At 57.8% G+C, this 11,284-nt stretch overlaps 1 protein-coding gene across 1 annotated transcript; it reads left to right on the top strand.

Moving 5' to 3' along the window:
- The first annotated feature begins 2,063 nt into the window (after positions 1-2,063).
- On the top strand, positions 2,064-10,042 carry RIT1 (Ras like without CAAX 1). Its single transcript, XM_050306284.1, has 5 exons — positions 2,064-2,196; positions 3,542-3,598; positions 5,198-5,271; positions 6,906-7,097; positions 8,272-10,042. The coding sequence occupies exons 1-5, from the start codon at positions 2,097-2,099 to the stop codon at positions 8,500-8,502; spliced, it is 654 nt and encodes a 217-aa protein (XP_050162241.1). The 5' UTR covers positions 2,064-2,096; the 3' UTR covers positions 8,503-10,042.
- The last annotated feature ends 1,242 nt before the right edge of the window (positions 10,043-11,284 follow it).

Below are 11,284 nucleotides of genomic sequence, written 5' to 3' on the forward strand. Positions count from 1 at the left end.
GGAGAACCCGAGTCTAGGAGGAGGTTCGGGGGTCTGGAGCTGTGGGAGAACCCGGGTCTAGGAGGAGGTTTGGGGGTCTGGGGCTGTGGGGGAACCCGGGTCTAGGAGGAGGTTTGGGGGTCTGGGGCTGTGGGGCTGTGGGAGAATCCAAGTCTAGGAGGAGGTTTGGGGTCTGGAACTGCAGGCGGGGAGAACCCGAGTCTAGGAGGAGGTTTGGGGGTCTGGAGCTGTGGGAGAACCTGGGTCTAGGAGGAGGTTTGGGGGTCTGGAGCTGCAGGGCTGGGTGAGAACCCAAGTCTAGGAGGAGATTTGGGAGTCTGGAGCTGCAGGGTGGGGGGAGAACCTGGGTCTAGGAGGAGGTTTGGGGGTCTGGAGCTGTGGGAGAACCCGGGTCTAGGAGGAGGTTTGGGGGTCTGGAGCTGTGGGGCTGTGGGAGAACCCGGGTCCAGGAGGAGGTTTGGGAGTCTGGGGCTGTGGGAGAACCTGGGTCTAGGAGGAGGTTTGGGGGTCTGGAGCTGCAGGGCCGGGAGGGGGCCTGATCTGGGGAAGGGGATAAGGCTGTGGTAGGGGTGTTAGGGATGTGGGGCAGGGGGTCGCCCCCGGGCTGTGAGGGGAGTTCTGAGGGTTGGGGAGAACCCAGGGGTGGGAGAGGGATCTGGGGTGCCAGAGTGGGGCTGAAAGGGGGGTCTCGGGCTGGAGGGAAGCCACAGGGCTGGGGTGGGGTGGGTAATGGGTCTGGGGCAGCCCCTGGGCTGGGAGGGGGTCCCAGGGTTAGGGGGAACTCAGGGGTGGGGGGAGCCCTGGGGAGCCACCTGAAGCTGGGGAAGCCACAGGGCTGGGGAGAGGAACGTGGGGCTGGGGGAGATGGATGTGGGGCTGGGGGAGATGGATGTGGGGCTGGGGGAGACGGATGTGGGGCTGAGGGGAGAGGACGTGGGGCTGAGGGGAGATGGATGTGGGGCTGAGGGAGATGGATGTGGGGCTGGGGGAGACGGATGTGGGGCTGAGGGAGATGGATGTGGGGCTGGGGGCTGCCTCCTGGGGCTGGAGGGGGGGGCTGGGGCAGCCCCCCATGTCGGTCACGGGGGGGTCCGCGGGAGGGGTCCCGGTTGTGTCCCCGCCGTGTCCCCCCTGGGTTACGGGGGTCCCGGGAGGGGTCCCGGCTGTGTCCCCACCGTGTCACCCCCTCAGTTCGGGGGTCCCGGGGGGGGTCCCGGGCAGGGTGCCGGCTGTGTCCCCCCCTCAGTTCGGGGGTCCCGGGCAGGGTCTCGGCTGTGTCCCCCCCTCAGTTCGGGGGTCCCGGGCAGGGTCTCGGCTGTGTCCCCCCCTCAGTTCGGGGGTCCCGGCTGTGTCCCCGCCGTGTCCCCCCCTCAGTTCGGGGGTCCTGGGCAGGGTCCCAGCTGTGTCCCCCCCTCAGTTACGGGGGTCCCGGGCAGGGTCCCGGTTGTGTCCCCGCCGTGTCCCCTCAGTTCGGGGGTCCCGGGCAGGGTCCCGGCTGTGTCCCCCCCTCAGTTCGGGGGTCCCGGGCATGGTCCCGGCCGTGTCCCCGCCGTGTCCCCTCAGTTCGGGGGTCCCGGGCAGGGTCCCGGCTGTGTCCCCCCCTCAGTTCGGGGGTCCCGGGCAGGGTCTCGGCTGTGTCCCCCCCTCAGTTCGGGGGTCCCGGGCAGGGTCTCGGCTGTGTCCCCCTCAGTCGGGGTCCCGGCTGTGTCCCGCCGTGCCCCTCCAGTTCGGGGTCCCGGGCAGGGTCTCGGCTGTGTCCCCCCCTCAGTTCGGGGGTCCCGGCTGTGTCCCCGCCGTGTCCCCCCTCAGTTCGGGGGTCCCGGGCAGGGTCCGGTTGTGTCCCCCCCTCAGTTGGGGGTCCCGGGCAGGGTCCCGGCTGTGTCCCCGCCGTGTCCCCTCAGAGCCGCCGTCGGGCCCCGCCCGCCGCTCGCCCGGCCCGGGGCGGGTCCGGGAGGAGCCGCCGCCATTTCGGTGCCTCAGCGAGCGGGGCCGGCAAAACCAGGGGGGAAACCGCGAAAAAAAAAAAAAAAAAAAAGGGAAAAACCGGGAAAAAGCGTGGGGGGAAGGAAACCGGGGGAAGGGGAAGAGAGGGGGCGATGGACTCCGGAGCCCGCCCGGGCGGCGGCGGCCCCGGCGCGGGGCAGAACCGCGAGTACAAACTGGTGATGCTCGGGGCGGGCGGCGTCGGCAAGAGCGGTGAGTGCTGAGGGGGGACCGGCCCGGGGGGCTCGGTTTGGGGGGGCTCGGTTTGGGGGCTCAGCCCGGGGGGCTCGGCCCGGGGGTCCCGGCTCGGCAGCGGCCCCTTAACAACCCCCACACCCCCCCCGCCCCGGTCTGGGCGCGGTCCCTGCCGGGCTGTCCCGGTCCCTCACGGGGTGTCCCGGTCCCTCCCGGGCTGTCCCGGTCCCTCACGGGGTGTCCCGGTCCCCCTGGATTGTCCCCATCCCACTGGGCTGTCCCGGCCCTTCCCGGGCTGTCTTGTTTCCCCCCGGGTTGTCCCGGTCCTTCCCGGGCTGTCCCCGTCCTTCCCGGGATGTCCGGGTCCCCCTGGATTGTCCCCCTCTTTCTGGGCCCTCCCGGAATGTCCCGGCCCTTCCCGGTGTATCCCGGTCCCCCTGGATTGTCCCCGTCCCTCTGGGCCCTCCTGGAATGTCCCAGCCCTTCCCGGGATGTCCCGGTCCCCCTGGATTGTCCCCGTCCCCCTGGATTGTCCCCGTCCCTCCCGGGCTGTCCCAGCCCTTCCCGGGATGTCCCGGTCCCCCTGGATTGTCCCCGTCCCCCTGGATTGTCCCCGTCCCTCCCGGGCTGTCCCGGCCCTTCCCGGGATATCCCGGTCCCTCCCGGTGTGTCCCCGTCCCCCTGGATTGTCCCCGTCCCTCCCGGGCTGTCCCGGCCCTTCCCGGGATATCCCGGCCCTTCCCGGTGTGTCCCGGTCCCCCTGGATTGTCCCTGTCCCTCCCGGGCTGTCCCGGCCCTTCCCGGGATATCCCGGCCCTTCCCGGGGTGTCCCGGTCCCCTGGATTGTCCCCGTCCCTCTGGGCTGTCCCGGTTCCCTCCCGGGCTGTGTCAGCCCCTTCCTCCTCCTCCTCCTCCCGCATCCCTGCAGGGCTGTTCACTTGGAGCCCCGGGAATGGGAGGGGAACTGGGATCCAGCGGGATCCTGCCCCGAGATCCCCCCCTGGGATCCTCAGGGATCCATCCCCAGCTGGATCCAGACATGGATCCCGACCCGATCCTGGTGGAGGGGGGAGTGAAAAACACGGGGAATGTGGGGAAAATGGGAAAAAGGGGTCAGGACTCCTTGGGAACACGCTGGGGATCCCTGGGAATGGGGTCAGGGATCCTTGGGATCCCTCTCAGCACAGGGATGTGGAAGGGGTACCTCCAGTCAGGGCCTTGATGCCGTCCTGCTTCTGAGGGGGGAAAACATGGAAAAACGGGAATTTGGGAGAAAGAGGGGGGGTTCCCAGGGCAACATCCTGGAAAAAAAACCGGGAAAAATGAAGGCAAAGGTTGACGATGTCCAGGGTTTTCTCTGCAGCCATGACCATGCAGTTCATCAGCCACCGCTTCCCCGAGGATCACGACCCCACCATCGGTGAGGAAAATCCCTCTTTCCCCCTCTGCTTTTTAATTTGACCCGGAGGGACAGAATATTGACAGAATATTTATGTATTTACAGCCACCATATTTATATATCTATAGGCAGAATATATATATTTATAGACAGAATGTTTATGCATTTATAGACTGAATAATTATCTATTTATAGACAGAATATCTAAACATTTATAGGTAGAATATGTACTTATACCCAGAATATCTGTATATTTATAGGCAGAATAGTTACATATTTATAGACAGATTAAATAAATACTTATATATTTATAGCCAGAATATCTGTTTATAGGCAGAGTATTTTTATATTTATAGACAGAATATCTATTTATAGGCACAGTATTTGTACATTTATAAACAGAGTATGTATTTATAGGCAGAATATTTGTGTATTTCTAGGCAGAATATTTATACATTTCTAGGCAGAATATTTATATGTCTCTGGACAGAATATTTATATATTTATAGGTAGACTACCTATACATTTATAGGTAAAATATCTAAATACTTATAGATAGAATATCTATATAGTTACAGCCAGACTATTTATCTCTTTATAGGCAGAATATTTATATATTTCTAGGCAGAACACTTATATATTTATAGACAGATTACTAATACATAGACAGAATATATAAATACATTTTATATAAGTGTTTATATATTTATAGCCAGAATGTCTGTATACTTATAGCCAGAATATTTATATATTTATAGCCAGAATATTCATATATTTATAGGTAGAATATTTACATATTTACTGACAGAATGTATATTTATAGGCAGAATAGGTATTTATAGGCAGAATATATCTATTTATAGGCAGAATATTTATATATTTATAGCCAGAATATATATTTATAGGCAAGATATTTATATATTTATGGGCAGAATATTTATATATTTACAGCTAGAATATTTATATATTTATAGGTAAAATGTGTATATATTTATAGGCAGAAATATATATTTATGGGCTGAATATTTATATATTTATGGCCAGAATATTTATATATTTATGTGCAGAATATTTATATATTTATAGGCAAAATGTCTATATATTTATAGGTAAAATATGTATTTATGGGCTGAATATTTATATATTTATAGCCAGAATATTTATATATTTATGGGCAGAATATTAATATATTTATAGGCAAAATGTCTATAAATGTATAGGTAAAATATGTATTTATGGGCTGAATATTTATATATTTATAGCCAGAATATTTATATATTTATGGGCTGAATATTTATATATTTATAGGCAAAATGTCTATAAATTTATAGGCAAAATATATATTTATGGGCTGAATATTTATATATTTATGGGCTGAATTTTATATATTTATGGGCAGAATATTTATATATTTATAGCCAGAATTTTATATATTTATGGGCAGAATTTTATATATTTATGTGCAGAATATTTATACATTTAAAGGCAGAACATTTAGGGGGCGGGTTTCAGGGGTGCTGAGCTCGGGGCAGGGTCCCCGGGGCTGTGGGGTGGTGTCAGTGGGTGTGCTGACGCGCTGTCCCCATCCCAATTCCCGACGGCTGCGCCGGGAACGCTCAGAGGACGCCTATAAAATCCGGATCCGCATCGACGACGAGCCCGCCAACCTGGACATCCTGGACACGGCGGGGCAGGTGCGTGGGCAGTGACTGGAGGGAGTCTGGAAGGAGCAGGGGGAGGGACACAAAATCCTGGGAAAAATGGGAGGTTTTTTGAGCTCTGTTCCTGCTTCCGCCTGGGGTGGGAATTGGGATATCCCAATCCCCTCCCGAGGTGTCCCAGTCCCCTCCCAGAATGTCTCAGTCCCTCTGGGATATCCCAGTCCCCTCCTGGAATGTCCCAGTCCCCTCCTGGAATGTCCCAGTCCCTCTGGGATATCCCAATCCCCTCCCAAGGTGTCCCAGTCCCCTCCCGAGGTGTCCCAGTCCCCTCCCGGAATGTCCCAGTCCCCTCCCGGAATGTCCCAGTCACTCCCGGGATATCCCAGTCCCCTCCCGAGGTGTCCCAGTCCCTCTGGGATATCCCAATCCCCTCCCGGAATGTCCCAGTCCCTCCTGGGATATCCCAATCCCCTCCCGAGGTGTCCCAGTCCCCTCCCAGAATGTCTCAGTCCCTCTGGGATATCCCAGTCCCCTCCCAGGGTGTCCCAGTCCCTCTGGGATATCCCAATCCCCTCCCAAGGTGTCCCAGTCCCTCTGGAATATCCCAGTCCCCTCCCAGGGTGTCCCAGTCCCTCCTGGGATCTCCCAATCCCCTCCCAATGTGTCCCAGTCCCCTCTCAAGGTGTCCCAGTCCCCTCCCAGGGTGTCCCAGTCCCCTCCCGGAATGTCCCAGTCCCTCCTGGGATATCCCAGTCCCCTCCCAAGGTGTCTCAGTCCCTCTTGGGATCTCCCAATCCCCTCTCAAGGTGTCCCAGTCCCCTCCCAAGGTCTCCCAGTCCCCTCCTGGAATGTCCCAGTCCCTCTGGGATATCCCAGTCCCCTCCCAAGATGTCCCAGTCCCCTCCCGGAATGTCCCAGTCCCTCTGGGATATCCCAGTCCCCTCCCAGGGTGTCCCAGTCCCTTCCTGGGCTGTCCCAGTTCCCTCCTGGGATGTCCCAGCCCCTCCTGGGCTTTCCCAGTTCCTCCTGGGATGTCCTGACCCCTCTTGGGATGTCCCAGTCCCTTCCCAGGGTGTCCCAGTCCCTTCCCGGGGTGTCCCAGTCCCTTCCCAGGGTGTCCCAGCCCTTCCCAGGGTGTTCCAGTCCCTTCCTGGGCTGTCCCAGTCCCTTCCCGGGGTGTCCCAGTCCCTTCCTGGGCTGTCCCAGTCCCTTCCCGGGCTGTCCCAGTCCCTTCCTGGGGTGTTCCAGTCCCTTCCTGGGCTGTCCCAGTTCCCTCCCGGGCTGTGTCAGCCCCTTCCTCCTCCTCCTCTTCCCGCATCCCTGCAGGGCTGTTCACTTGGAGCCCCGGGAATGGGAGGGGAACTGGGATCCAGCGGGATCCTGCCCCGAGGTCCCCCCTGGGATCCTCAGGGATCCATCCCCAGCTGGATCCAGACACGGAACCGATCCCGCTGTGGGGCCTCGATCCTGACCCGATCCTGGGGGAGAAGAAAAAGGGAATGTGGGGAAAATGGGAATATCTGTGCTGGGGGAACTCCCGCTCCCACGCCAGGGGGGTTTCCCTCCCCTCGGGGACCATCCCAGGAGCGCCTGGGCCGGGAACGTCGGTGACCGGGGCGGGAGATTCCGGGGCGAGGTGACCTGGAGCGGGAATTCCGCCTTTCCAGGCGGAGTTCACGGCCATGAGGGACCAGTACATGAGGGCGGGCGAGGGCTTCATCATCTGCTACTCCATCACCGACCGGCGCAGCTTCCACGAGGTGCGGGAGTTCCGGCAGCTCATCTACCGCGTGCGCCGCACCGACGACACGCCCGCCGTGCTGGTGGGCAACAAATCCGACCTGTCCCAGCTGCGCCAGGTGAGGAAATCCAGAGGTTTCCAACGCTCCCTCTCCTCGTCTCCCGGCCGGGCGCGGAGCCCGGGGCGTGGTTCGGGGTTTGACCGTTCCCGGGTTTGTCCTCGGGGTGGAATTCCTGGTTTCCTGGGGTGGGGGAGAGCCTGGAAAACCCCCCCCGTGCTCTGGGTTGATCCCACAGCACTGGCAGGGGTGGATTCTGAGAGGCCAAGCCCTGGGATTCCCGGAGCGGGAAGGGCCTGGAGCTGTTGGAGCTGATCAGAGGGATGGAGCAGCGCTGCCCAGAGGGAAAGGCTGGGATGGGTCAGCCTGGAGAGGAGAAGGCTCTGGAGTGACCCAGCTGTGGCCTTCCAGGGGCTTCAAACTGACAGGGTTAGGTGGGATATGGGGAAGGAATTCCCCCCTGGGAGGGGGGGCAGGCCCTGGCACAGGTTGGGCAGAGAAGCTGTGGCTGCTCCTGGATCCCTGGACGTGTCCAAGGCCAGGTTGGACAGGGCTTGGAGCAACCTGGGACAGCTGAAAGCGTCCCTGCCCATGGCAGGGCGTGGAATTAGTTGATTTTGAGGTCCCTTCCATCCCAAAGCATTCCATGATCCTAAAGGAGGTGCATCAGGAGAACTTGGATAAGGATGGACAGAGAGGAAAAGTGACTTCCAGCTGGAGAAGGCAGTGGGAAAACAACCTGGGGGCCAAGCTTCCCTCGGGGTGTGTGGGGGGGGAGACCAGTGCCTTGGAAAACCAGTGCCTTGGAAAAGCAGTGCCTTGGAAATCCAGTGCCTTGGAAAAGCAGTTCCAGAGGTGCCAGTTTTACACCTGGAATTAGATAAACTTTCGCTGGGGATCAGATCCCGGTGCCGGGGGACGGAGAGGATGGGGCGAGGAGCAGGAGGAGAGGGGAGCACCTTCAGCTGCCCGAGCTCCGAGGGAAGGAATATCCTTTCCAAAGGGTGTTGTTTCCTGAGTATCCTTTCCAAAGGGGGGTGTTTCCTGAGTATCCTTTCCAAAGGGTGTTGTTTCCCGAGCGCCCAGGGAAAGGGGGCGAGTGGAAACAGGGATGGATTTAGCGGAGAAAGCTTTGGAGAAGGGCGGGAACTGGGAGGGTCCTGGTGACAGCGAGGCACGGAATAAACCCACCAGGCTTGGCTTCCCTGAGCTGGTGGGGGGTTTGTTCTCCAAGGTGTCCAAGGAGGAAGGCTCTGCCTTGGCCAGGGAGTTCAACTGCCCCTTCTTCGAGACGTCGGCCGCCTACCGCTACTACATCGACGACGTCTTCCACGCCCTGGTCAGGGAGATCCGCCGCAAGGAGAGGGAGGCCGTGGTGGCCATGGAGAAGAAATCCAAGCCCAAGAGCAGCGTGTGGAGGAGGCTGAGGTCGCCCTTCCGCAGGAAGAAGGACTCGGTCACCTGAGCCGGGGGTGGGAGGAGAGGAGAAGCTCCAGCGGGAGAACGGAACGAGAATTTCCTTCCCCCACCATGAGTGGTTCTGGAGTGTCTCGAGGGACACAACGCCCCTGAGGGGACTCTGAGAGGGAGCCAGTGACTCTGCCAATTATTTCTGTTTTAGGATGAGATTCCCTTGATTCTGGACCTCGGATTTGGGGCACGGCAACGCTTTCACTCCTCTTTGTGGGCATTTTGGTTTCACCCTCACCGGGCCCGGCCTGTGTTGGTTTTTGGGGCGTCCATGGGTTCATGGCCCCCACTTTGTGGAGCCAGACCGGGTGCTGGGAGCTGGGCTGTGTGAAACGTGGCTGCAGCTGCCCCCAAACCAGGCAGAATTCCTTGTTCTTCCCGAGCTGCTCTCCGGGAGAACCGCCCAGAGCTCGAGGGGCGGCCAAGCAGGGCTGGGCTGGACTTCTTGTCTTCTCACTGAGGAGCTTTTGGGGTCTTTTTTCCCAGCAAAATCGATGTGGATACCTGTGGAGGTGTTACCTGAGTGGTCTCAGCTCATCAGCAGTCGTGGGTGGGACCTGGACCCGTCAGAGTGACAGAATTTGGGAGGTCAGGGAGGACCTCTGAGGTCCTCGAGCCCAGCCCTGGACCCTCCACCACCACAATCCAGTCCTTTCAGACACCTCCAGGGGCTCCAGCACCTCCCTGGGCATCCCTGGGTGCTCCTCTGGGAGCAAATCACCCATTAAAAGCCCAGAACAGGGCTGGGAATTCTGATGGTTTTAAGATCCTCGTGCAGGATTGAATTTGGCTGAGCTGTGTTAACTTTGAGCTGAATTTTTTTTTTAGGGGGTGGGTTTTTCCACCTCTCCCCTCCTTTGCAGTGCTGTAATCACAGAATAACCCCCTCCACCACCCCCCAAAAAAAAAAAAAAAGAATATGTGCTTTGAGAAAGGCTGAGAATAATTCAGATTGTTCAGAATTTAAGACTCCTCTGTGCTGCCTGTGGGTCTTCAGTCCTCACTGAAGTTCCCAGTCCCTCCTTGTTGGATTAAAAACTGCCCAGAACTGGGATAAAAAAAAAACATCTGGCAGAAAACAGGGGGAGAAGGAGGAGGCAGCAGCTCAGGAGCTGCTCTAAATCCTGTGCTGGCTGTTTCAGAGCCCCTAAGGAGCTCCCAGGTGCTTTTCCCTCCCCCTTCCCCCAGCTCAAATCCCGCTCCACGGGTCAAGGGAGACCCTCCAGAGGTGCTGAACCCCCCTGGAGCTCCAAATTTTAAAATTCTGTGCCTTACCTGAGCCCTGCCAGGAGGTTTTTTTGGGTGTTCCCCGATGCCCTTTGCTTGTAGAGAACCCCGAGAGCCAGAACAGCAGAGAGCACTTTCTTTTTAATTTCTTTTACTTGGTTTTTTTTTTGTTGTTGTTTTGGGTTTTTTGGGGTTTTTTTGTTTGTTTTGACACAGAGGTTTTATTTTTTGTCACCTGCAGAGGTTTGTACACAGGGCTGATTGTTTTATTTGACACTATATATATATATATATGATTTTTAATACGAGCTCTTTGCCTCGGGTCTGTTAATGCAGGGTGGGGCTGAAGGGAGGAGGGAGGAAAGCTCGGGGTGTAAATTGTGTTGGGAGATGCTTCTCCTGCTTGAGGGGGGTGGAAAAAAGGCCTTGGCACTTTTTTTTTGGGAGGTTTGGCTGATGGGTTTTTTTTTTCCCCCCCACGTGGCTGTTGATCCTTTTGGGATGAGCCACTCCAGGACCAGGGGAATCCAAGGGATCGTCCCCACCAGCCCTGCCGGGATGAGGGGAGAGGTGGAGGTGTTGGGGGATATCCCAGAGGGGGAAAGGGGCATTTTGGGGTGGTTTCAGGGTTTTTTTTTTCCTTTTCTGCCACTTCCTCGTGCTCTGCCATTCCCTGGTCTCTGTTTGGTCTCTCCCTGAGGGTTGGGGAATCCTAAAATCCCGGAATCCCTGAGGATTGGGAATCATCCTGCCCACCCCTGTGCCACGCCCCGGGCTCTTCCCAAAACACCCCCGGGGATTTTTGGGGGCTCCCAAACCTCCCTGGGCAGCCCCAACCCCTCTCCTGTCAGGGAATTCCAGAGCCCTGAGCCCCCCCAGCTCCTCGCGGGCTCTGGGAGGGTCTGGCCCGGCTCCTAAAATCCGTTTTGGAGCCTTTCCAAGCCCCGACAAAGAGGAGTCGCCTCGAGGGGCTCGTTCCGTGCCCCGCGGAGCGTTTTAATGAGGGGGAAATCAGATTTTCCCTTCCTCCCCACACCCCGGTCCGGCGGGTCCCGGGAGCTCCCGCAGGAGCCGCAGCTTTTCCTGCCGCATCTTCCAGGGAAATGCCGGCCCCGATTCCCATCGCCCCTGGCAGCGGGAGCCGCTCCCGCAGGGAATGCCGCGGGGCTGGAGCGGGAGGGACCCGAGTGTGCCCGGAGAGGAGCCAAACCCCGCTGCTTCCAGGGAAAGGTGGGATCCAGGGATCCAGGGCTGAGCTTGCACGCTCTGCACGACCCCCTTCCCTTCCCTTCCCTTCCCTTCCCTTCCCTTCCCTTCCCTTCCTTCCCTTCCCTTCCTTCCTTCCCTTCCTTCCTTCCCTTCCTTCCCAAACCTTCCCAAACCTTCCCAAACCTTCCCAAACCTTCCTTCCTTCCCAAACCTTCCTTCCCTTCCTTCCTTCCCAAACCTTCCAAACCTTCCCAAACCTTCCTTCCCAAACCTTCCTTCCTTCCAAACCTTCCCTTCCCAAACCTTCCCTTCCCAAACCTTCCCTTCCCAAACCTTCCCTT

Source organism: Myiozetetes cayanensis, unplaced genomic scaffold (assembly GCF_022539395.1).
Source record: "Myiozetetes cayanensis isolate MyiCay16 unplaced genomic scaffold, myiCay2020 scf119, whole genome shotgun sequence".
NCBI lineage: Eukaryota > Metazoa > Chordata > Aves > Passeriformes > Tyrannidae > Myiozetetes > Myiozetetes cayanensis.